The sequence below is a fragment of the Coregonus clupeaformis genome, unplaced genomic scaffold, assembly GCF_020615455.1.
Source record: "Coregonus clupeaformis isolate EN_2021a unplaced genomic scaffold, ASM2061545v1 scaf0038, whole genome shotgun sequence".
NCBI lineage: Eukaryota > Metazoa > Chordata > Actinopteri > Salmoniformes > Salmonidae > Coregonus > Coregonus clupeaformis.
The window spans coordinates 456,957-484,292 of record NW_025533493.1 but is presented as its reverse complement, the minus strand read 5'-3'; the positions used below and the strand labels follow the sequence as shown (position 1 = coordinate 484,292).

Genomic DNA, 27,336 nt, shown 5'->3' with positions numbered 1-27,336 from the left:
TGTAGAAACTAAACTCTTTATTACTCTCTTAAAAATAAGATATTCGTCAATGCTTTGGACATTCTATAACTCTACTGAACAGCCTCATTTCAGATATAAACATAATCTAAAATATGGTTGAGGTACACATTTTCACAGTCCGTACATTACTCCTGGTTTGTGCTAATGTGCTAATTATCCAATTATAACCAGAGCCAATGTTACAAGGCCCTATAAAATATACTGTTTTTTACTAACACAATTTCACACATCACGCCATTGACATGGAGTGCCATACTGCCTCATAATATAATCCCTTTCAACTATAAAAATATATAAATAAAATATATAATCTAAATACAGTATAATTTTCTAATTACTAATTTGCATACGCAACAGTATCAGAACATAGAAAAATGTGTCCATAGACCATTTTTTCCATTACACATTCCATGTTTTACTTCTTGTAGCTCCCAGAATAAATAAGTGAAGTGATGAATACTTGTGTAAACAGCAGTAAAATGTATTTCAAGCAGTCGGCTAGTGGGAGGAGCTATAGGAGGACAGGCTAATTGTAGATGCTGGAATGGAATGAATGGAACGGTATCAAATATATGGAAACCACAAGTTTGACTCCGTCCATCCCATCCATTACAATGAGCCCGTCCTCCTATAGCGCCTCCCACCAGCCTCCACTGATTTCTAGTGTTACAGCGGTGATTTGGTGAACCATATTTATGTGATAGGTAACCTTGTCTGAGACCAGAAGACTTGTGTCTTGTGGCGTGCAGGAGCCCCGGCTCCACACCCCAGTCATTCACACTAGTAACATGTTTGTTGTGAGTTAACCCTCTGCCTTTTGTTCCAGTGAGGAGAGGGGCGTGTAGTCATGGTCTGGGTCCTCCATGATAGACTGTAGTGCCTCCAGTCCCTCTACAGACACACACAGACTGCCCACCACCACACTGCTGTCCTGCACATCCACAACTACACACTCAGAAAGAGAGACAAAGAGTGGGAGAGGGAGAAGAAAGAGAGAGAGCGATAGAGAGAGACGCACAAAGAAAAACAGAGGGATGGGGTGAGAGAAAACAAAAAGGTTTTACTTCCTGTTGCACAAGTTGACATAAAGACCCAGTTTTCTACACAATATACATACACAATACTCACTGTTCAGGCTGGTCTCAATCAGGTCCTGCTGTTGCTCCAGGATGTCAGGGATCCTGAAGAAGGCCACGCCCACGTCTTCACACTCTTTTTCCTGCTCCTCCTCCTCCGGTGGCTCGCTCACCACCGTGAACCTGATACTGGCCAATCACAACACACCAGAGGTTAGACAGGACCAATCACAGCAGGTCAGTGGTCAGGCAAGGTTAATACGTAATCTCTAGAACGGTCTGTAAATTTCTAGATCTACAGTCTGTCATTTCTAGAACAGTTCAGTCTAGAACAGTGCTGTCCTCGGTCTCGCCTTCTTGTCTTCCATGACCAGCAATGCCATAGAGAAGCACATAACTCATCACTATCTGGTCTATTCATTTAGGCTATTTTCTACCTGACAGTAATGTTGCGTAATGTTACTTTCAGTTTTGCAAGGGAAATCTCAGCTATGCCTCCTTTTTTACTACCAGAATGCATGCGCATGCACGCACACGCAATGTACAAACAAACACACACACTCTTAACCTTTTTCTTACTTTTCCATTTGTGGGTTGCGTCCTTCTAGTACCCCTCTTAGAATCTCCCGTCTGGTCTTGTTATTCTCTATGTCCACATGAATCACTGTCAGGAGAAACAAGGCATGGCTTACTGAATCATATCTGACACTCCAAGTACACACACATACAGAGTCAATGGAGGAAACATTTCAGAGTTGCTCCATCAAGCCTGTCAGTTGCTCTTTAGCTACTTTATCTGTAGCTGAAATTCTACACTGGCAAGGGCTCAGTAAGAATGACAGAGTGTACATTGTATGAGTATTTGTTTGTTTGTGTGTGTGTGTGTGTGTGTGTGTGTGTGTGTGTGTGTGTGTGTGCTTGAGAGAGTATATGTGTGTGTCAGTGGAGGCTGCTGAGGGGAGGACGGCTCATAAAAATGGCTGGAATGGCATCAAACACATAGAAACCATGTGTTTGATATATTTAATACCGTTCCACCTATTCCGCTCCAGCCATTACCACGAGCCCACCCTCCCCAATTAAGGTGCCACCAACCTCCTGTGGTGTGTGTGTGTTCAGCATATATGTGAGTGTATTAGTGTATGTAGGCTCTCTCTGGTATCCCTTACCATTGCTGTAGTTGTAGTGGCTGGTCTTGCCCGGTGAGGGTTTGGACAGGGACAGTGGCGTCTCTTCAGAGGGCATGTCCAACAGGGAATACTCTACAAACAGCCTGACCACACTACTGTCTGCTGCTGCCCGCGACTCAGGCCTCAGGCTCAGAGACACTATCTCCACACGCACACGCGCAGAAGGCTGCAGAGACAAACAGGACGCTGTAATGTAATAAGACTCGGTAATAGAACTCCACTGGAATAAACAAGGGTTGATCATCATTTAGGCTTTACCTGTGGTGGGATTTTGGAAAGTCTATTGGTTAATATTGATGCTGCGGATCCCATTTACTAGGCTGATGTGTCTATAAGAACACTCTGTAGAATCTTAACCTATCAGGGCAGTAATGACTGAAGAATTCCAGATAGTCATATACTGGAGATGATTCCTTATTTCTTATACCTCCTAATATGTTTGGAAGGATCAGACATAATTGTACTGAAATATAAACTACTAAAATAATGAGAGTAATCTAAAATAGCAAAATAAATTGTAAATATACTGTAAAATAACATTCTAAGCAGATGTGAAAGGAATATACAAGTAACTCACTTGCAGAACAATCGCTCCACCTCCTTCCAGATAGATGATCAGTGAGAAATCTTTTTTCTATCCATCTTTCTAAGCTTTTCTATCCATCAACAATAATACTGCAGCTAATATTGAACTGGATATATCTGTACAGTTCAAATCCACACCATTAATGATGAATGAATACTTGTGTTTTGTTTTGTGCTTTGAATAAAGAATCAATAATCCCATTTGACAAACTGGTTAAAGGTGATCAGTAGAAAACCTTGGCACAGTAAATATACCTACAGCACTAGAGGTTTGTCCAAACATTGGGGGTTGGTAACATAAACAAAAATAACTTAAAGCAAACTAGACTTGTTGAGTAAAACTTTTTTCCCCAAAGCTGATCATCAGCTTTCACCTGGATGCTGGTGTTATATTCCCGTGATACATGGCCCTTACACTGTGTACATTGAAGAACCAACGGCCTTGATATAAACACAACAAGCCCAACAACCTTGATACAGTACTTCCTATCCAACTGTACTTTACTCCTATCCTCAATGGACTCTGAGAGTACAAGGTAAACAGGCTGGGTTCTATCCTCTATCCTTGGTCCACCCACCTTCTGTCCCATGGAGGACTGGCCAGGAACAATGCAGTCATCACTGTCTGAGAGGATAGATTCACTCTGTTCCTCGTACTCCACCACTGGGGCCTCCTCCACATCTGGGGGAGGGGGGAGAGAGGGAAAAATAGGGGGGGGGGGGAATAGAGATTCAGTCATAACCAACGAGAGCATTTCAGGCTTGATGTGTTGCAGAAGGAAGCAAGTGAGGGGGGGTAATACTGAGTGATTAAGTAGGACAAGATTCATAAGTGTTGCTGTGAGCGTGTGTGTGTGTACACTGCATGCGTGTTTCGAAAGGAACTGGGGAGAATGAGAACAGTTGACATGACATGACCTATTCTTATTGGCATTGACAGTGAGTTTCATTGATGCAGGCTGAGTGATACAGTTGAAGTCAGAAGTTTACATACACCTAGGTTGGAGTCATTAAAACTTGTTTTTCAACCACTCCCAAATTTCTTGTTAAACTATAGTTTTGGCAAGTCGGTTTGGACATCTACTTTGTGCATGACACAAGTAATTTTTCCAACAATTGTTTACAGACAGATTATTTCACTTACAATTCACTGTATCACAATTCCAGTGGGTCAGAAGTTTACATACACTAAGTTGACTGTGCCTTTAAACAGCTTGGAAAATTCCAGAAAATGATGTCATGGCTTTAGAAGCTTCTGATAGGCTAATTGACATCATTTGTACCTGTGGATGTATTTCAAGGCCTACCTTCAAACTCAGTGCCTCTTTGCTTGACATCATAAGAAAATCAAAATAAATCAGCCAAGACCTCAGGAATTTTTTTTTAGACCTCCACAAGTCTGGTTCATCCTTTGGAGCAATTTCCAAACGCCTGAAGGTACCACATTCATCTGTACAAACAATAGTACGCAAGTATAAACACCATGGGACCATGCAGCCGTCATACCGCTCAGGAAGGAGACGCGTTCTGTCTCCTAGAGATGAACGTACTTTGCTGCGAAAAGTGCAAATCAATCCCAGAACAACAGCAAAGGACCTTGTGAAGATGCTGGAGGAAACAGGTACAAAAGTATCTATATCCACAGTAAAACGAGTCCTATATCGACATAACCTGAAAGGCCACTCAGCAAGGAAGAAGCCACTGCTCTAAAACCACCATAAAAAAGCCAGACTACGGTTTGCAACTGCACATGGGGACAAATATCGTACTTTTGAGAGAAATGTCCTCTGGTCTGATGAAACAAAAATAGAAATGTTTGTCCATAATGACCATCGTTATGTTTGGAGGAAAAAGGGGAAGGCTTGCAAGCCGAAGAACACCATCCCAACCGTGAAGCACGGGGGTGGCAGCATCATGCTGTGGGGGTGCTTTGCTGCAGGAGGGACTGGTGCACTTCACAAAATAGATGGCATCATGAGGAAGGAAGATTATGTGGATATATTGAAGCAACATCTCAAGACATCAGTCAGGAAGTTAAAGCTTGGTCGCACATGGGTCTTCCAAATGGACAATGACCCCAAGCATACTTCCAAAGTTGTGTCAAAATGGCTTAAGGACAACAAAGTCAAGGTATTGGAGTGGCCATCACAAAGCCCTGACCTCAATCCTATAGAAAATTTGTGGGCAGAACTGAAAAAGCGTGTGCGAGCAAGGAGGCCTACAAACCTGACTCAGTTACACTAGCTCTGTCAGGAGGAATGGGCCAAAATTCACCCAACTTATTGTGGGAAGCTTGTGGAAGGCTACCCGAAAAGTTTGACCCAAGTTAAACAATTTAAAGGCAATGCAACCAAATACTAATTGAGTGTATGTAAACTTCTGACCCACTGGGAATGTGATGAAATAAATAAAAGCTGAAATAAATCATTCTCTCTACTATTATTCTGACATTTCACATTCTTAAAATAAAGTGGTGATCCTAACTGACCTAAGACAGTGCATTTCTAATAGGATAAAATGTCAGGAATTGTGAAAAACTGAGTTTAAATGTATTTGGCTAAGGTGTACGTAAACATCCGACTTCAACTCTATGTACCACTGCTGAACTTTGAAGGGGGTGTCTGTCCTGTACTACTCAAGGTCAGCATTAACATTGATGGGCTCAGCTATCCCCAGCCTGAAGACTATTGGCAGCAGAATTAAATATTTATGGACTTTCTGGTGAAGAAACATGCCAGCAAACAATAACATGGACAGTTTGCACTTAAAAGAGAATACAATAGTGAGTATTTGTTTCCTAAGGATCCATAGGGGATTTGGTCCCGTGGAGCTCAGTTGGTAGAGCATGGCGCTTGCAATGCCAGGGGTTGTGGGTTCGATCCCCATGGGGGACCAGTTCAAAAATGCATGCACTTACTACTGTAAATCGCTCTGGATTAGAGCGTCTGCTAAATGACTAAAATGTAAATGTAAATGTGGGTGTAAGGCTGAAGAGCCAGAGCTGACCTGCAGCCCTAACCCTATCCTAACTCAGTGTTAGACTAAAAAGCAGGTACTGTACACTAAAGTCATACTTAAGAGAGTTACAGTACAGGTTTGGGTTTTGTTTGTAAATCAGGCCTTGCTGGAAAATGATTAAGATTGATGCAAGAAGTAGAAAAATTGCAGCTGCACTCCAAAACACAAGACAGGGAGAGCAGGGAAAACAAACATATCCTTGCCAATTCCGATAGGACCTTGATACAAATTATTAGCGTTATCGTTGGACAAAGGAAAAAAGAAAACTGGTTGTTATTATTGTTACATGTTTCTGTTAGGGTTGTTGTTGTTGATATCAGTGAGATGCTTACCTTCCATCTGTTCGAGAATCTCCTCGGAAATGTCTGATTCGTCTGAGGTTGACTGAGAGCTGGCTGCGATCACCTGTCCCTCAGAGAAGTAAGACTCTTCCTCATCATCCTCTTCCTCTGTGGTGCTTTGAGGAGGAACTGGTGCTACCTCTGACCCTGTGACCACCTGTGGAGCACATCACCGTTCTATGCATGTAACCCTTGCATAATCTCACAGTAGACAGTAACTCTAAATAAAGCTTAATCATCACATTGAATTGCCTCATTACAGTTCCAGTGTATATACACACACAAGCTAACATTACAACTATAACATGAAGTAAAATAATCCCATCTTCACCAAACCTCAGGAAAGGTATGTGTTTAATATAACGTATAACTCCGAGACGAGAGACATAATGTACCTTTGTTATGGGTGGTAGCTTTGAGACTTCCCTTTTCTCTGTTCCAGGCAAAATAGAGGGATATGAAACATTTTCAGTTTCTTGATTTTCAGGGGCTGTGACATCCATGAATGAGACCTTTTTGCTTGCCGTTTTGTCTTTCACCAAGGTCCGTAGTCTAGGTTTTGGTAACGGTATCTTGGGAGACAAGAATCAAACACAATTTCATGACAAATCAAAAACCAAAAGGTAACTGAAATCAATCTTTTCCCATCAAATGGCATTTCAAAAGGTACATCGTAGTAAATACTATTTCTGTACTGGAAGCCACCTCAAAATCCATCAAACCATCCTTACCTCAGATACAGTGGAAGTAGTAGGAAGAGGAAGAAGAGCTTTGGCCCTTTTCTCTTCCTTCACCACCATCCTCAACTCCTCTTTCTTTCCCTCCCTCTTTTCCTCCTCTTCCCTCTTCTCCTCCACTTCCACCTTCTTCTCCTCTACCTTTCGTGTTGTTAGCTTCACTGGTCTCTCTTTGGGTACAAACTTGGCCTGTTCAACTGTCATGGTAGAGCCAGGAGGAGGGAGGTAGGTGAACTTCCACTTTAGCATCACATCAATATGGCCACTGGGGAGGCCGGACGGGTCAGTCAGCTCAAATGTACCTGAAATTAGGACACACAGAGGGGATGTCAATGGTTGGAGTGGCCCAACTGGTCCCACTCAAACAAAAACGAGTCGTTTGTGTGACTAAGATTCAATAAAATAGGCAAAACATGGAAGTAACGTATGCAGTTTGAAGACACGGACAGATAAAAGTACTAACCAAACCTCCACACATACAAACACACTCAAAGTCAATAATTACCAGTGTAGTTGCTCTAACTAACCACCCTGATTAACTACCAAACTAACCAGTGATGGCCTTGTCGTGGGCCAGAGACAGGAGGGGCACCCTGGCCTTGCCCAGGTACATCTCACTCTGGGTATCGTGGTCATCGAACACGTAGAGCAGCAGAGCCCCTGCTTTCAGGTAGCTGTCCAGCTCTGCCTCCATGGCCACTGGGAAGGACATGTGGTCCTCAAACTGAGGCTCGCTGCAGTCGCCCATGATGCAGGTGTCGTGGTCAGGGAAGTCATAGAACTGGTAGACCACGTAGGGGCTGGGTGGGTGGGCCTGGCGGGATGTCAGGTTGCTGCAGCATCGGACGGTGACGTTGAGCTCATTCAGGTTCAGGCCTTCGTTGGCTGATACTGACTGGAGGGTTGAGGTTGACGGCTTAGGGATTATAGAAAAACAGAGTGGGGTTAGTAAGGATTTATGGGCCAAGTAGGAAATAAGTATTTTAACTAAAGTTTTGTGCAATTGAACCAGCAACATTGAACCACCAAAATAGGGTGGACATTACATTTGGCTAGTTCTGTGTTGTGGCCTGGTTATAAATCTTGTTTAACCCAGAACTAAAATCTCACAGAATTTGGTCAGATTAAGTTCTGGGTTCAAGCACCAGAACTACTGCTGCTTGTTATGTGGACACCTACTTGTCGAACATCTCATTCCAAAATCATGGGCATTAATATGAAGTTGGTCCCCCCTTTCCTGCTATAACAGCCTCCACTCTTCTGGGAAGATTTTCCACTAGATATTGGAACATTGCTGCGGGGACTTCCTTCCATTAATTCACAAGAGCATTAGTGAGGTCGGGCACTGATGTTGGGCGATTAGGCCTGGCTCGCAGTCGGCGTTCCAATTCATCCCAAAGGTGTTCGATGGGGTTGAGTTAAGGGCTCTGTGCAGGCCAGTCAAGTTCTTCCACACCGATCTCGACAAACTATTTCTGTATGGACCTCGCTTTGTGCACGGGGGCATTGTCATGCTGAAACAGGAAAGGGCCTTCCCCAAACTGTTGCCATAAAGTTGGAAGCACAGAATCGTCTAGAATGTCATCGTATGTTGTAGCGTTAAAGATTTCCCTTCACTGGAATTAAGGGGCTTAGCCCTGAACCATGAAAAACAGCCCCAGACCATTATTTCTCCTCCTCCAAACTTTACAGTTGGCACTATGCATTGGGGCAGGTAGCGTTCTCCTGGCATTCGCTAAACCCAGATTTGTCCATCAGACTGCCAGATGGTGAAGCGTGATTCATCACTCCAGAGAACGCATTTCCACTGCTCCAGAGTCCAATGGCAGCGAGGTTTACACCACTCCAGAATCCTATGACGGTGCCACATTGATAGTCACGGAGCTCTTCAGTAAGGCCATTCTACTGCCAATGTTTGTCTATGGAGATTGCATGGCTGTGTGCTCGATTTTATACACCTGTCAGCAACAGGTGTGGCTGAAATAGCCAAATCCACTAATTTGAAGGGGTGTCCACATACTATTTTTTACGTAGTCTGTCCAAGAGAGATTAGTTTGGTTACAATTTCCACTAGCTACCTGCTGTTCCTCATTAAAAGCAGAGCTGAGGTAGCCCAGGGCTTTCATTCTCTCCTTATACAGCCGGATGGCCTGCTCCATGGGCACCCGCAGCCTCACCCAGTACTCCACAGAGCCAAACGACTGCACCTCGCCAGCCACACCTGAGGAGCAGAGAATTGAGAGCAGAGTTACTGTAGGTACTGGATATACAGTAGATAGCTGAGAATCTGAGTTACATACCCTGATAGAAAGAAGACCATATTAAAATCCCTTTTCCCTCACCAACCAGCTGTACGGTCCCATGGGCTTTGCTGTCGTTCTCCAGGAGCTGCGTTAGCCTGAGCTGCCCCACAGCCACTGTCGTAAAGTCCATGCCCCGGGCCAGCTGGAGCTCCAGTGTCACCGAACCCGTGTGAAGGTACTGCAGCAATAGGTCGTCCACCCTCACCACATACTGCGACGTGAAGCCGTACGCTGGCCGGGCGCCCCTGACTACAGGTGTAGCCTGCAGCTCAAAATCGTAGAAGGCGTAGGTGCAGAAGGTGGAGGGCTCACGGTCGCTCAGTGTCTCCAAGGCGACTGAGGAGAGGGTCGCCGTGCCGATGTGGATTTCCAGAAGGTTCTCTCCACGCTCCAGGTGTACGGTCTCGTCGAACTCGTCGGCCACGTCGTCGTCTGTAACCTCGGGTTTGAAAACGTGTGTTTTGGTGCCGTAGGCAATGTCTTTCAGTTGGGCTGTGGGGTGAATGGAGAGAGTACAGTACAACAAGGAAATCAGTTTATATTACAATAAAGACAAAACCAAACAACACAAAACTAGACAAAACAATAAAATCACCACAACCCACAACAATCATGTCAGAATAAATACACACCCTCTAGTTTCTTGATCTTGGCAGCCCTCGTGTCCAGCAGCTGGGCAAGATGTTCCAACTTCAGCTCGTACTCCAGTTTGGAATTATCCATCTTACGTGTCACCGCTTCAACTTCCGCCTGAGACACAAGAATACGGTTAAACTTTTTTTTTAAGTATGTCACCTTATCAAGAGAAATACTACAAATAAAGATAATTTATAAAGTATGTGTAATGTAAGACACCATTAAATTGTCCTTGTTGCAAATGTTATGGAATATCTAGCTACTTTCCTAAGTGTAGAGTAAGTGATTCATGCTGTGCATAACCATGTACCTGGTAGTCCTTGTTGATCTTGTGCTGGACGATGAGCATGTTCCTGGTCTTCTCCAGCTCCTGGATGGTCTCAGTGTGCATGGCCTGCAGCTCCCTCGTGGAGTTCTCCGTGTCGCTACGCACCTCCTCCTCCACCTGCTCCAGGAAGCCTAGCTCACCACTCCTGTGGGACTTACGCACCTGAGGGAGAGAAGAATGGTCGTCAGTAGTTACCATAGCAACAAAGTCAGAATTCTGGCTAAACCCCACCTATTTTTACAATTTATCTTCTTAAAATCTGATTCTAAACCTAACCATAACCTGCTCCCTAACCTTAACCACACTGCTAACCTTAAATGAAAACCAAAAAGCAATTTTTTGTTTTCATATATTTTTACAATATAGCCAATTTTGACTTTGTTGCTGTGGTAAACTAGTGATAACCGGGAAGGGGGTTCGTTTCAGTGCAAACTGTAATACTAATGCCCACTTGTGGATGGGAGTGGTAGCATATGGTGATGCTGTATACATTTACATTTGAGTCATTTAGCAGATGCTCTTATCCAGATCGACTTACAGTTAGTGAGTGCATACATGTTTGTTTTTTCTTTTCTTTTTTCTTCATACAGTTGGGGAAAAAAAGTATTTAGTCAGCCACCAATTGTGCAAGTTCTCCCACTTAAAAAGATGAGAGAGGCCTGTAATTTTCATCATAGGTACACGTCAACTATGACAGACAAAATGAGAAAGAAAAATCCAGAAAATCACATTGTAGGATTTTTAATGAATTTATTTGCAAATTATGGTGGAAAATAAGTATTTGGTCAATAACAAAAGTTTCTCAATACTTTGTTATATACCCTTTGTTGGCAATGACACAGGTCAAACGTTTTCTGTAAGTCTTCACAAGGTTTTCACACACTGTTGCTGGTATTTTGGCCCATTCCTCCATGCAGATCTCCTCTAGAGCAGTGATGTTTTGGGGCTGTCGCTGGGCAACACGGACTTTCAACTCCCTCCAAAGATTTTCTATGGGGTTGAGATCTGGAGACTGGCTATGCCACTCCAGGACCTTGAAATGCTTCTTACGAAGCCACTCCTTCGTTGCCCGGGCGGTGTGTTTGGGATCATTGTCATGCTGAAAGACCCAGCCACGTTTCATCTTCAATGCCCTTGCTGATGGAAGGAGGTTTTCACTCAAAATCTCACGATACATGGCCCCATTCATTCTTTCCTTTACACGGATCAGTCGTCCTGGTCCCTTTGCAGAAAAACAGCCCCAAAGCATGATGTTTCCACCACCATGCGTCACAGTAGGTATGGTGTTCTTTGGATGCAACTCAGCATTCTTTGTCCTCCAAACACGACGAGTTGAGTTTTTACCAAAAAGTTATATTTTGGTTTCATCTGACCATATGACATTCTCCCAATCCTCTTCTGGATCATCCAAATGCACTCTAGCAAACTTCAGACGGGCCTGGACATGTACTGGCTTAAGCATGGGGACACGTCTGGCACTGCAGGATTTGAGTCCCTGGCGGCGTAGTGTGTTACTGATGGTAGGCTTTGTTACTTTGGTCCCAGCTCTCTGCAGGTCATTCACTAGGTCCCCCCGTGTGGTTCTGGGATTTTTGCTCACCGTTCTCTTGTGATCATTTTGACCCCACGGGGTGAGATCTTGCGTGGAGCCCCAGATCGAGGGAGATTATCAGTGGTCTTGTATGTCTTCCATTTCCTAATAATTGCTCACACAGTTGATTTCTTCAAACCAAGCTGCTTACCTATTGCAGATTCAGTCTTCCCAGCCTGGTGCAGGTCTACAATTTTGTTTCTGGTGTCCTTTGACAGCTCTTTGGTCTTCGCCATAGTGGAGTTTGGAGTGTGACTGTTTGAGGTTGTGGACAGGTGTCTTTTATACTGATAACAAGTTCAAACAGGTGCCATTAATACAGGTAACGAGTGGAGGACAGAGGAGCCTCTTAAATAAGAAGTTACAGGTCTGTGAGAGCCAGAAATCTTGCTTGTTTGTAGGTGACCAAATACTTATTTTCCGCCATAATTTGCAAATAAATTCATGAAAAATCCTACAATGTGATTTTCTGGATTTTTTTTCTCAATTTGTCTGTCATAGTTGACGTGTACCTATGATGAAAATTACAGGCCTCTCATCTTTTTAAGTGGGAGAACTTGCACAATTGGTGGCTGACTAAATACTTTTTTCCCCCACTATATGGTCTAAGTGGACATTACAGTATGACTTCAGGTAGAGATGAGAGACTGATCTGGCCTAAATGGCCATGTACTCTTATAATCGCCACACGGCACAGCCAGAAGAGGACTGGCCACCTCTCAGAGCCTGGTTCCGCTCTAGGTTTCTTCCTAGGTTCCTGCCTTTCTAGGGAGTTTTTCTTAGCCACCGTGCTTCTACATCTGCATTGCTTGTTGTTTGGGGTTTTAGGCTGGGTTTCTGTATAAGTACTTTGTGACATCTGCTGATGTAAAAAGGGCTTTATAAATACATTTGAATTGAGATAAAATGACCAATTACCTTGATTAGCATCAGTGCCTCACTGAGTTCTGCCACATCGATCTCACTCTCCTGGAAGAGAAAGAAACATGAATGCACATCTATAACCATGTTGGTTGAGGAATACGCATTCAAAAACACATTCATTTTTATATGGAGTGAGAAATGGCTCCTGTACCTTGGTGTAAAACTTTATTCGCTCCTTTATTTCATCTAACTGCTGCTTTTGCTCCAGGAACCGAAGCTGAATCTCTTCATTTTCTTGACTAAATTTTTCATTCATATCTAAAATAATAATACAATTAAAACATTTAAAATGTAAAATGTTTCTGAATGTGAATGCACACAAAAGGTTCTGGTCGACAGTTACCTCTTTCAACCTTAATCTTGTCCAGAATCTCGTTTTTGTCTGTCAGGTCCGACTTCAGTGCCAACTCTAGCTGGGCTATCTGTAGTTTCAGCTGCTGCTCTCGCATCCTAAATTTCTGATCCTGGCTTACATCGAAAGCACTGCGAACACAAAACCATATGTCATCCACAAAATGATCATACAGAAAAGTTTTCAATATAGGATTTCAACATGCACAGCAACGTACAAACGTGGCGTCCAATCCCTCACCTGTTCACCAGTTTATCACAGTTGTCCTTCAGCAGCACTCTCTCCTTCTCCAGGTCATAGATTTGCTCCTGCAACTGTGTTTCATTAAAAAGAGGATAGTTTATTAGCCAAGGGTTTCCCTACAATGTTATGAGATTGCTTCAGTCTCATCAAATTGCTTTGGATAAAAGAGCCTGCTAAATGACTAAACCATAAGGGCCATTTTCCCCAGACAAAGATTAAGCTTAGTCCAGGACTATAAAGCATGCTCAATGGAGAATATTGAAAGTGCTTTTTTAGTCGAGGACTTGGCTTAATCTGGGTCTGGGAAACCAGCCCCAAATGTATTGTAAGGTTACCTCCTCTGTCCTTCTCTGTGAGAATGAGTTGGCCTGTAGTTTGCTCTCCAGGCCCAGACTCCTCAATCGCTCGTCTTTCAGCTGGCCCGTTAACTCATCCACCTTGGCCATCACAGCTTCATGACTGGCCTTCAAGGTCCTCTGACTCTGCAATCACAACATGGTGGTCATTACCATGGTGACTGGGTTTGAATAGTATGTGTTCTTTCAAACACTTTGAAAGAACAAGATATTTGAAGTTTCCATGTCGATTGATGAGAATGTGCTGTGGAGACCAAAACTTCTTCTGAATGCCATTTATTTCTATCAGCTCAAATATTTTTCTTAAAACCTCCATCTGCTGCAATACTAATGCAACCTGCATTTCACAAATAATCCACACCATACATTGCTAGAGCATTGCTAATAAACTAGTGTCTCCTGGAACATGCAGTTGTATTTTACCTCTTGGAGTTGTAGGAATCTGCCCTCGAGCACAGTGAACGCGTTGCCCTTCTCAACAAGATGCTTCTGCAACCTGATCATCTCCACGTTGTCCTTGATAGTAGATCTGGAGACACCACAACACAGAGGCATGCTTTCGATCACTATTCCCCATATAGTGTGTGTGTGCGTTATGTGTGTGTGTGTGTGTGTGTGCGCGCGTTGTACGCCGTTACTGAAAAGCAACTGGAGATGCACAGGTACGTGACTAGTACCCCTTATTGTGGATGTGAATCTCCCCCCCCCAAAATGTAGTTGATTGAGGAGTGTGTTGTTAAGATGCAGAGTAGCTACTTCTGTATGGTATGTTACTTTTGCCCAGTGGTCTGCTGCTCTCTCAGGTGAAGGAGCGTCTCCTCAAATTGTCTCTCCTTCCTCCTCAGCTGGTCCCTCAGCAGCTCTGCAGCTCTGTCCATCTCCTCTATGTGAGACCGTTGAGTCTCGATCACATTCTCACTGACAGACAAAGATTCAGATTAGTTTTATTAGCATGAATGACAAGGTCAATGTTGCTAAAGCAAAGTGAGAAAAAAATATATAATTTTAATAGTGATTAGAGAAAGGGTAAAATATACAGGTAACTGCCAAAATAATGGAACCAACTGAGTAAATGAGTCATACAAGGTATATTGAAAGCAGGTGCTTCCACACAGGTGTGGTTCCTAAGTTAATTAAGCAATTAACATCCCATCATTCTCAGGGTTATGTATAAAATCGCTGGGCAGGCCATTATTTTGGCTACCAAGGCTATGAACCCATAGGATGACAATGACCATATCCACAGGGCACGAGTAGTCACTGAATTGTTTGATGAGCATGAAAACGATGTCAACCATATGCCATGATCTCAACCCAATTGTCAACCATATGCCGCGACCAGATCTCAACCCAATTAAACACTTATGGGAGATTCTGGAGCCGCGCCTGAGACAGCGTTTTCCACCACCATCAACAATACACCAAATTATGACATTTCTCATGAAAGAATGGTGTCGCACTCCTCCAATAGAGTTCCAGACACTTGTAGAATCTATGCCAAGGTGCATTGAATCGGTTCAGGTTCGTGGTGGCCCAACAACCTATTAAGACACTATTTTAATGTTTCCTTTATTTTGGCAGTTACCTGCCTCCTGGGCTTTTCATGCACGACAGTGTCTAGGATTTACCGAGAATGGTAAGACAAACAAAAACAACATCCAGTCAGCGGCAGTCTTGTGGGCGAAAACAGCTTGTTGATGAGAGGTTGAAGGAGAATGGCAAGAATCATGCAAGCTAACAGGCGGGCCACAAGCAGGCAAATAACGGAGCAGTACAACAGTGGTGTGGAAAACGGTCTTGTTAGGTCCCGTGATACCAACTGAGCAAAGTTTCCATGCCCCGATGAATTCAGGCTGTTCTGGAGGCAAAGTTGGGTCCGACCCGGTACTAGATGGGTGTACCTAATACATTTGCCACTGACTGTTTATATGCACACACACACACACAATCTATCTATCTATCTACCTACCTATCTATACAGTGCATTCGGAAAGTTTTCAAACACCTTGACATTTTCTACAATTTGTTACGTTACAGCCTTATTCTAAAATTGATTAAATTGTTTTTTTCCCTCATCAATATCATATAATGATAAAGGAAAAACAGTTTTCTTTTAAAAACTTTGCAAATGTATACAAAATAAACTAAAATATCATATTTACATAAGTATTCAGACCCTTTACGCAGTACTTTGTTGAAGCACCTTTGGCAACGATTACAGCCAGTCTTCTTGGGTATGATGCTACAAGCTTAGCACACCTGTATGTGGGGACTTTCTCCCATTCTTCTCTGCAGATCCTCTCAAGCTCTGTCAGGTTGGATGGGGAGCGCTGCTGCACAGCTATTTTCAGGTCTCTCCAGAGATGTTAGATCGGGTTCAAGTCCGGGCTCTGGCTGGTCCACTCAAGGACATTCAGAGACTTGTCCCGAAGCCATTCCTGTGTTGTCATGGCTGTGTGCTTAGGGTCGTTGTTCTGTTGGAAGGTGAACCTTCGCCCCAGACTGAGGTCCTGAGCACTCTGGAGCAGGTTTTCATCTCTCTGTACTTTGCGCCGTTCATCTTTCCCTCGATCCTGACTAGTCTCCCAGTCCTTGCCACTGAAAAACATCCCCACAGCATGATGCTGCCACCACCATGCTTCACCGTAGGGATGGTGCCAGGTTTCCTCCAGACGTGATGCTTAGCATTCAGGGCAAAGACTTCAATCTTGGTTTCATCAGACCAGAGAATCTTGTTTCTCATGGTCTGAGAGTCCTTTAGGTGCCTTTTGGCAAACTCCAAGCGGGATGTCCTGTGCCTTTTACTCGGGAGTGGCTTCCGTCTGGCCACTCTACCATAAAGACCCTGATTGGTGGAGTGCTGCAGAGACAGTTGTCCTTCTGGAATGTTCTCCCATCTCCACAGAGGAACTCTGGAGCTCTGTCAGAGTGACCATCGGGTTCTTGGTAACCTCTCTGAACAAGGCCCTTCTCCCCCGATTGCTCAGTTTGGCCGGGTGGCCACCTCTAGGAAGAGTATTGGTGGTTCCAAACGTATTTAATTGAAGAATGATGTAGGCCACTGTTTTCCTGGGGACCTTCAATGCTGCAGACATTTTTTGGTACCTTTCCCCAGATCTGTGCCTCGACACAATCCTCTCGGAGCTCTACAGACAATTCCTTCGACCTCATGGCTTAGTTTTTGCTCTGACATGCACTGTCAACTGTGGGACCTTATATAGACAGGTGTGTGCCTTTCCAAATAATCTTTAATCAATTGAATTTACCACAGGTGGACTCCAATCAAGTTGTAAAAACATCAAGGATGATCAATGGAAAAAGGATGCACCTGAGCTCAATTGAGTCTCATAGCAAAGGGTCTGTATACTTATGTAAATAAGGTATTTCCGTATTTTGTTTTTTTATACGTTCGCAAAAATGTCTACCAACCTGTTTTCGCTTTGTCATTATGGGGTATTTTGTGTAGATTGAGGAGAAAAAAAATGAATTTAGTCAATTTTAGAATAAGGCTGCAACGTAACAAAATGTGGAAAAAGTCAAGGGGTCTGAATACTTTCCGAATGCACTGTGTATATATATAGCATACTTCCAAAGTTGTGGCAAAATGGCTTAAGGACAACAAAGTCAAGGTATTGGAGTGGCCATCACAAAGCCCTGACCTCAATCCTATAGAAAATGTGTGGGCAGAACTGAAAAAGCTTGTGCGAGCAAGGAGGCCTACAAACCTGATCCTAACTGACCTAAGACAGGGCATTTTTACTAGGATTAAATGTCAGGAATTGTGAAAAACTGAGTTTAAATGTATTTGGCTAAGGTGTATGTAAACTTCCAACTTCAACTGTATATATATATATATATATATATATATATATATATAAATAATAATAATACAGTTGAAGTCGGAAGTTTATATACACCTTAACCAAATTAGGTCAGTTAGGATCACCACTTTATTTTAAGAATTTGAAATGTCAGAATAATAGTAGAGAGAATTATTTCTGCTTTTATTTATTTCATCACATTCCCAGTGGGTCAGAAGTTTACATACACTCAATTAGTATTTGGTAGCATTGCCTTTAAATTGTTTAACTTGGGTCAAACGTTTCGGGTAGCCTTCCACAAGCTTCCCACAATAAGTTCGGTGAATTTTGGCCCATTCCTCCTGACAGAGCTGGTGAAACTGAGTCAGGTTTGTAGGCCTCCTTGCTCGCACACGCTTTTTCAGTTCTGCCCACAAATGTTCTATAGGATTGAGGTCAGGGCTTTGTGATGGCAACTCCAATACCTTGACTTTGTTGTCCTTAAGCCATTTTGCCACAACTTTGGAAGTATGCTTGGGGTCATTGTCCATTTGCAACCAAGCTTTAACTTCCTGACTGATGTCTTGAGATGTTGCTTCAATATATCCACATAATTTTCCTTCCTCATGATGCCATCTATTTTGTGAAGTGCACCAGTCCCTCCTGCAGCAAAGCACCCCCACAGCATGATGCTGCCACCCCTGTGCTTCACGGTTGGGATGGTGTTCTTCAGCTTGCAAGTCCCCCTCTTTTTCTTCCAAACATAACGATGGTCATTGTGGCCAAACAGTTCTATTTTTGTTTCATCAGACCAGAGGACATTTTTCCAAAAAGTACGATCTTTGTCCCCATGTGCAGTTGCAAACCGTAGTGGCGGTTTTGGAGCAGTGGCTTCTTCCTTGCTGAGCGGCCTTTCAGGTTATGTCGATATAGGACTCGTTTTACTGTGGATATAGATACTTTTGTACCTGTTTCCTCCAGCATCTTCACAAGGTCCTTTGCTGTTGTTCTGTGATTGATTTGCACTTTTCGCACCAAAGTACGTTCATCTCTAGGAGACAGAACGCGTCTGCTTCCTGAGCGGTATGACGGCTGTATGTTCCCATGGTGTTTATACTTGTGTACAATTGTTTGTACAGATGAATGTGGTACCTTCAGGCGTTTGGAAATTGCTCCCATGGATGAACCAGACTTGTGGAGGTCTACAATTTTTGGCTGATTTCTTTCGATTTTCCCATGATGTCAAGCAAAGAGACACTGAGTTTGAAGGTAGGCCTTGAAATACATCCACAGGTACACCTCCAATTTACTCAAATGATGTAAATTAGCCTTTCAGAAGCTTCTAAAGCCATGACATCATTTTCTGGAATTTTCCAAGCTGTTTAAAGGCACAGTCAACTTAGTGTATGTAAACTTCTGACCCACTGGAATTGTGATACAGTTAATTATTAAGTGAAATAATCTGTCTGTAAACAATTGTAGATGTCCTAACCGACTTGCCAAAACTATAGTTTGTTAACAAGAAATCTGTGGAGTGTATGTAAACTTCCGACTTCAACTGTAAGTATATATATTCTTATATATGTATATACAGTGCTGTGAAAAAGTATTTGCCCCCTTTCTAATTTTCTCTACTTTTGCATATTTGTGATACTGAATGTTATCAGATCTTCAACCAAAACCTAATATTAGATAAAGGGAACATAAGTGAACAAATAACACAACAATTACATATTTATTTCATAAACAAAGTTATGCAACACCCATTTCCCCTGTGTGAAAAAGTAATTGCCCCCTTACACTCAATAACTGGTTGTACCACCTTTAGCTGCAATGACTCCAACCAAATGCTTCCTGTAGTTGTTGATCAGTCTCTCACGTCGCTGTGGAGGAATTTTGGCCCACTCTTCCATGCAGAACTGCTTTAACTCAGTGACGTGTGGGTTTTCAAGCATGAACTGCTCGTTTCAAGTCCTGCCACAACATCTCAATTGGGATTAGGTCTGGACTTTGACTAGGCCATTCCAAAACTTCCAATTTGTTGCTTTTTAGCAATTTTCATGTAGACTTCATTGTGTGTTTTGGATCATTGTCTTGCTGCATGACCCAGCTGCGCTTCAGCTCACAGACGGATGGTCTGACATTCTCCTGTATAATTCTCTGATACAGAGCAGAATTCATGGTTCCTTCTATTAAGGCAAGTCGTCCAGGTCCTGAGGCAGCAAAGCATCCCCAAACCATCACACCACCACCACCATGCTTTACCTTTGGTATGATGTTCTTACTGTGGAATGCAGAGTTTGGTTTTCACCAGGCATTACTGGAACCATGTCGTCCAAAAAGTTATACTTTTGAATCATCTGTCCATAGAACATTCTTCCAAGAGTCTTGATGATCATCCAGGTGCTTTTTGGCAAACTTGAGTCAACTTTTTGGACGTGATGGGTCCTATTATGCCTGGCGAAAACCAAACCAAATATGCAAAAGTAGAGAAAATTAGAAAGGGGGCAAATACTTTTTCATAGCACTGTAGATGATTTACAGCTTATTATGGATCTTGAAATTATCCTATAAATGTTATACTTTTAAACTAATAGCCTTTCAGTTTATATTCCCCTGTCTATTTTATTCTGTAGTCGTCTGTCAATGTTGTGCAATGTTATATCTATAGTTAACGTTTATGAATTAATGATTTGCCATTTATAACGGTTGGAATCCAACCACTGGATCAATAAATGATTGTAGGCCTATGCTGCAAATGAGTGCAAACTAAACCATAATGGTGCATTGCATCTGACTTGACTATTGAATGTATCAATGTTTTCAATAAATACATTGTTTTAATGTATTTATTCATTTGTTAGGGACAGATACAATTATTCAATGTTTTAATTGTATATTTCCCTAACAGATTGGGCTATTAGTATTATTATTATCATCTACTTATCTATTATTAACTCTACTGCCTAAAACTCTTATAAACCATCTAATAATAACAAGTCAGAGTCGTAACAGTTTTACACTGAACCAAAATATTGAACGCAACATGCAACAATTTCAAAGATTTTACTGAGTTACAGTTCATTTAAGGAAATCAGTCAATTTAAATAAATTCATTTGGCCCTAATCTATGGATTTCACATGACTGGGAATACAGATACGCATCTGTTGGTCACAGATACCTTAAAAAATGGTAGGGGTGTGCATCAGGAAACCAATCAGTATCTGGTGTGACCACTATTTGCCTCATGCAGTGACACATCTCCTTTGCATAGAGTTGATCAGTTGATTGTGGCCTGTCGAATGTTGTCCCTCTCCTTTTCAATGGCTGTGTGAAGTTGCTGGATATTGGCGGGAACTGGAACACGCTGTCGTACACGTTGATCCAGAGCATCCCAAACATGCTCAATGGGTGACATGTCTGGTGAGTATGCAGGCAATGGAAGAACTGGGAAATGTTCAGCTTCCAGGAATTGTGTACAGATCCTTGCGACATGGGGCCGTGCATTATCATGCTGAAACATGAGGTGATGGCGGCGGATGAATGGCATGACAATGGGCCTCAGAATCTCATCACGGTATCTCTGTGCATTCAAATTGCCATCGATAAAATGCAATTGTGTTCGTTTTCCGTAGCTTATGGCTGCCCATACCATAACTCCACCGCCACCATGGGGCACTCTGTTCACAACGTTGACATCAGCAAACCGCTCGCCCACATGACGCCATACACACCGTCTGCCATCTGCCCGGTACAGTTGAAACCGGGATTCATCCGTGAAGAGCACACTTCTTCAGCGTGCTAGTGGCCATCGAAGGTGAGCATTTGCCCACTCAAGTCGGTTACGACATCAAACTGCAGTCAGGTCAAGATCCTAGTGAGGACGATGAGTAAGCAGATGAGCTTCCCTGAGACAGTCTCTGACAGTTTGTGCAGAAATTCTTCGGTTGTGCCAACCCACAGATTCATCAACTGTCCGGGTGGCTGGTCTCAAACGATCCGGCAGGTGAAGAATCCGGATGTGGAGCTCCTGGGCTGGTGTGGTTACACCAGTTGGAAGTACTGACAAATTCTCTAAAATGACATTGGAGGCAGTTTATGGTGGAGAAATTAACATTAAATTATCTGACAACAGCTCTGCTGGACATTCCTGCAGTCAGCATGCCAATTGCGTGCTCCCATAAAACATGAGACATCTGTGGCATTGTGTTGTGTGACAAAACTCAGTAACAGGAAAGTAAACAAATTTGTGCACAAAATCTGAGAGAAATAAGCTTTTTGTGAGTATGGAACATTTCTGGGATCTTTTATTCAGCTCATTAAAACATGGGACCAACACTTTACATGTTGCGTTTATATTTTTGTTCAGTGTAGTTAAAAGCCCTCTTTTACTTAAGCAGACTAACATTTCTACACTACCAGGGGTCTGTCGGGAGGGAGAAACGGGAGGGGGCGGTTCAGTCAGGTAGGTTACCCAGCCGGTCTAACGCCTGCGGCCTGTCTGGTGCTGTGTTGCCTGCGGACAGGGCGGCTAGTCTGTGATTGATAGATAAGACTATGAATGACTTTTAGATGGGCCGGGGGTCTCTTTTCTAGGGCTGGAGGGGGGCGGAGTGACGTCATCATGGGTTAAATGATGATGCAATAATTATTCATGACAGTATGCATTTTGAAAAGTAAAATAGCAGTATTGGAAGGATGACAAAATATATATATATATTTTGTTTTTGCTTATGTTTTTTAGTGTTCTGTTTTTTTGGACAACCGAATGAATCTTTGTAGAAATAATCAAATCAGGGCTTTATTTAATGGTCATTTGGAATGTCAATTCAATTAGCATTATGGGTAAATAATACAAAACACAGCAGTGGCCAGCCGGATGTAAGAGGCTAAAATGAAGAAAATCGGCGCAAAATTATAGGAGATCCTCCTGCAGTTTAGAATACTTAGTGTATAGATTACCACAGTATGAGTCATAATACCCATAAAACCTAGCAGTCAAACAGGGAAATGGTTCCAATCGTTTTTCCACCATTCATTTTTCCCATAGGGGATTTTAGAAACACTTAAAATAAGGGCTGTGTTTCGTGTAGGCTTACCCTGGCGTGACGTTTTGATAACCGTGTAAATCTCTCTAGGACAAGGCGACTTTTATCAAATGGTGGAAAAACTATTGGAACCATTGTCCTGATTGACCGCTAGGTTTTATGACACCTCCACTGTGGGGCTCTATTATAATTTATACAACGGGTTGGTCTATTCCAGCCGGTGTCTATTCCACCGGCTAAATCTGACGTTAAAATGCCTATTTACTCTGTTCCATCTGACTGCGCAATCCACTGTCTCATCAGCCCAGCCAAGCAATTTATAAACTTAATATCCACTATAAAAAGCATCTAGACATTATCTCACATTTCTTTTAGACTAACATTTAGTTTTTAACAGCAGAGATTTGTATAAACCTTGCTGTCTGTCTCTCCAACATTTGCAACATTGTTTCAATATTCAAATTCGATCTCCTGCTGTCCCATAGTAATTAACGTGTCGAGAGTCGGGACGAGACAGACAGAAAGGCAGACAGTGTTTCTCAGCCAGTCGAAATCATGAATCAGCTGGCATCATTTTTATGGATATATACAAAGAAATGTAAATTGAAAAAAGGTAAAACGAAGTGCAGCTAGTTTGCAGTCTTCCAGCTTCAGTTTGAAGTGATTGTGTTAGCTGTGTTGTTGGCTGGCTCCTCTGAACAACAGTGTCCTGACGAGAGAGCACATTTTCTATGCCAGGCAAAATCGCGCCTCATTAGCTCATTGTTATGAATGTCTCCAAATAAATGCCACTAGAAAACAGCTTAAACAAATGCAAATGCAGCTACTGTTGTTATTCTGGCTGCACTGTTTGACGTGACTGTAAATTAGCCGTAGTTGGCTAGCTAGCAAGCAAGGGATAAGAACGTTGCCAGCCAGTATGGCAATGGAACATTTAGAACGTCTATAGATACAGAACAAAAAGACTGAACGACTGGGTCGCATCTCTGGCCACTGAACTGATAGAACGAACGATCAGCCGGCTTGGGTAGCAACCCTAGACTTGTGTCGGGACTATATCTTGTGGAAGGATGAAATAGTAGGAATAAATTCATCAAAATATTTTTTTTAAATGAAAATACGTCAATCATTATTTGAATATGTTGGTAACCTGTATAATATATATATTAAAAAATGAGACCAATGAGAGGGAAGGGGAGAGGGAGATGGAGAGATAAACAGATAGAGAGGGAGGATAGGGAGAGAAAGAGAGAGAGCATTCCAGTCATGGAGGGGATGTTGCTAATATGGGGCAAAAAGTACCGTCCCATACAGTCTAGCTAGCTGATAAGAACAGTACATACAGGTTGCGGATCTCAGCTCTGGCGTCGTCCAGCAAACTGTGTCCGTATCTGGGCAGCAGTCCCTGGGGGGCCCTGCCACTCATCTCCACCTCCACACTTCTGGGGCCTGGGAGACACAAACAGACACAAACGTTAAGGCTAACAGAAAAACTCCCTCCAAAATTCTAACATGAGGTTGACGCCATATTGCTTTCCTATCCAATCTATGCCTAGGGAGTAGAGACTAGGAGTTAATTTGGGATTCAGTGTCAGAGTATCAAAGAGCTACAGTAAAAGGTCAAAGGTCACCTCTGGGGGCAGCAGGGGGTAGCTGAGCCAGGGTGAATGTGTCCTCCTTCAGCCTCCGCAGGCCTGTATTGACTCGTGATTGGACATGGCCGTAGGGGTTGGGCCGTTTGCTCTGCGTCTGCAGCTGCTGTTTAGCGGCCAACAGGCGCTGCTTCAGGCCCTCATTCTGCATCTGCAGCTCCTGGACCTAGAATTGAATTACACTCGATTTTGGGTTGCAAATAAACAAAACGTACATCGACAAGATGCACATTTGATATCCCAGAGGATAACACATGAAAGCATTCATGAAAACACTGCCTGTGTCCCAAATGGCACCCTATTCCCTGCACTACTTTTGACCAGAGCCCTAGTAAAAACTAGTGCACTATATAGGGAATAAGGGTGCAATTTTGGACGCATACACTTATTTCCAAAGTGGTCCACCTTCTCCTGCAGCTCTTCCATCATCTCCTCCAGCTCCACGTCCCGGCCCCCTGGACGCACCCCGCCTGCAGCCACCTGTTCCACACGCCGACGGTCCTTCACCAAGCGCACCAGCTTGGTGGCCATCCTGTGAAAAGCCAAGGTCAGGAAAAACAAGTTAGAAGTTCAATAGAATGGGAGCAGAGGAAAGGGTCAGAAATCCATATGAAGAGTTGTTGAACTCTAAGGTTTGATACTGTAGGGGTATGCATTGGGGTTGAAACCTTTGTTAAATATGTGTGTGCATGTGTGTACGTGTGTGTGTGTGTGTGTGTGTGTGTGTGTGTGTGTGTGTGTGTTGCGTGTGTTGCATGTGTGTGCATGCATCCAGGTGCAGTTCCCACCTCTTGATTTTGTCCTCCTGTTTGTGTGCGTGTTGTTTAAGGAGCAGGTTTTCCTCATGGAGGCGTAGGAACCTGTCCTCCAGCTCCTCCCTGCTCACCCGCAAGATCGCCTGCCTCGCCCGGGCATTCTGGGCTACCAGCGACTCTGCAAACAGAACCAGGAAGTTACCACCAGTTTAGACACAAAAAGTTAAGGTGCATAGGGTAGAGTAAAGTAAACTACAGTAAAGTAGTAGGCAATGGCATTAATAACCTGATAATCCCACTCCGACCTTAGTGAGGTTAAGGTTGATGTCTTTAACGGGCACATCTGCTGCAGTCTCGTCAGCAAACGTAGACATGGTTCAATCTGGAAATAAAAGGTCGAGCATTATAGCTACAACCCATCAATGAAAGACAACTAACAGGACACAGCCTCTTCTTGGACACAGCCTCCTGTGGCTTGTTGTAGCTAGGAAGGTCAGATAAAAACCATGCAACTAACAGTACTAACTAGCTGCTATCAATGTCTAGAATAGGTGTACATCTTATTCTTGTCCTACTAACTTAGCTACATTTCTCGTTCAAAAGACTGCGCTGAGCTCACAAATAGGCTAGCTAAACTAGGTGGGGTTGGCTACCTACAAAACAAGCGGCTCGTCTGAAGTCAAGTCTCAATTAGCTAGCTAGTTTTAGAGTGGATAAGCAAGCTAACAAGTTAGCTATCGTCCATTTCAAACGTGTCTATCCAATGGTAAAGCATGCATAATTTTGACAGTTAACTATTCATTTCTTACACATTTCTTACCGTTTCACAATTAACATTTCACTCCTCGGCGACTGTTGCTAGCAAACAACCTCCTTCCTGTTTCCATGGCGCATGCGTTTCCAAAGAATCATGGGATACGTAGTTTCAGGAGAAGAGTAGTACAGTCAGAAAGGAACAGGCGAGTGAGTATATTCCAAAATATGATGTATAGTGAGTCAGTCTCTAAAAGGTATTTAGTACAGTAGCCTACTTTGTAATGCTGATAGGCGTTCATATCATATCACATCAAAGTAATAATAATCGCGCAAATTCAAAATATACACTTACTGTACACTGTAAACTGTTTAAGGGCTCCGGAGTGGCGCAGCGGTCTAAGGCACTGCATCTCAGTGCTAGAGGTGTCACTGTAGACCCTGGTTTGATCCCGGGCTGTATATCAACTGATCGGGAGTCCCATAGGGCGGCGCACAATTGGCACAGCATAGTCCGAGTTAGGGGAGGCCGGGGTAGGTCATCATTGTAAATAAGAATTTGTTCTTAACTGACTTGCCTAGTTAAATTAAGGATAAATACAAATGTTAACCGGCTTTATCACACTGTTGCAGCCCACAGTATTTTTCAGTGACAAAACGTTTCTGGCGGCCTTCTTCCAGGGGGTGGGTCCAGCTGCGACATAATCTCTCAGATCGCAGTCATCCCTCAGGGTCTCTATGCTGTCACCTACTGCTATGTCATCTTGCAGGAAAAGTGGGGTTTCGAAAGGAGTGGACTTCTTCTTCTTCTTCTTCAGTGGGGTTTATCGGCGGTTGGCATCCAACGTTATGGTGCATTACCGCCACCTATTGTACTAGAGTGTGGGCCAGAGACAGGGAGAAACTAAATCCTACCTGCCAACCCAGTTTCTCTTTAAAAAGATAACAAAATATTTGAGACTATATCTAATGACGTTCTACTCAATATACTCTTTAAACTAATTTCCTGTATCCCCTTCTCCCTCATACTAGATCTCATCCTCTCTCTTTCCCTCTGATACAGCCCACACTGTAGCAATACAATAACATTTACATTTTAGTCATTTAGCAGACGCTCTTATCCAGAGCAACTTACAGTTAGTGAGTGCATACATTACATGTTCCACAGTCTCTATTTCCTGACAATAATAACACTTTCCTGATGGATGCTTTCCTATTACATTTAATGTCTTATTCAACTGGCTGTGTCCCACCCTTAATCTTGTAAAAAATAGCCTCCTCTCTTCTGTCCCTTCCTGCCGTCCTCCCCTCCCCGACTTTCCTCTGTACATGAAATAAATGCCTTCCCTTATTATCTCTATTCCACTGCTCCTGCCATCTCTGCACCATCACTGTATATATCAGTATTTTTGCCTCTGCCTTGCTCATTGAAACTTCAACATCAACATTCCCACTACTAAGTGCTTGTTTAACCTGTTCATCTACTGCCTCGTTCCCCTCCACCCCTACATGGGCTGGGACCCAAGTAAATCTTATCTGAATACCCATCTGTTTAATCCTGCCATGGGTTTGTAGCACCTCATAAAGCAGGTCTTGTCTGCTACATGAGCTAAAGGACTGGAGACT

The 27,336-nt window shown here is 43.1% G+C and overlaps 1 protein-coding gene across 1 annotated transcript; it reads right to left on the bottom strand.

Annotated features, from left to right (window-relative positions):
- LOC121576890 (protein fantom-like) lies at nucleotides 1-25,892 on the bottom strand. The gene is made up of 26 exons (XM_041890439.2): nucleotides 25,778-25,892; nucleotides 25,244-25,339; nucleotides 24,991-25,135; nucleotides 24,608-24,734; nucleotides 24,182-24,368; nucleotides 23,894-23,999; nucleotides 14,476-14,619; nucleotides 14,125-14,230; nucleotides 13,681-13,827; nucleotides 13,343-13,416; nucleotides 13,094-13,233; nucleotides 12,902-13,008; nucleotides 12,745-12,795; nucleotides 10,218-10,397; nucleotides 9,904-10,021; nucleotides 9,311-9,763; nucleotides 9,047-9,189; nucleotides 7,521-7,884; nucleotides 6,963-7,270; nucleotides 6,627-6,803; nucleotides 6,223-6,388; nucleotides 3,451-3,554; nucleotides 2,267-2,453; nucleotides 1,677-1,761; nucleotides 1,150-1,286; nucleotides 1-966 (listed from the first exon to the last, which is right to left on the bottom strand). Exons 2-26 carry the CDS (start codon nucleotides 25,329-25,331, stop codon nucleotides 824-826), a joined length of 3,987 nt encoding a protein of 1,328 aa, XP_041746373.1. The 5' UTR covers nucleotides 25,332-25,339; nucleotides 25,778-25,892; the 3' UTR covers nucleotides 1-823.
- Nucleotides 25,893-27,336: the final 1,444 nt, after the last annotated feature.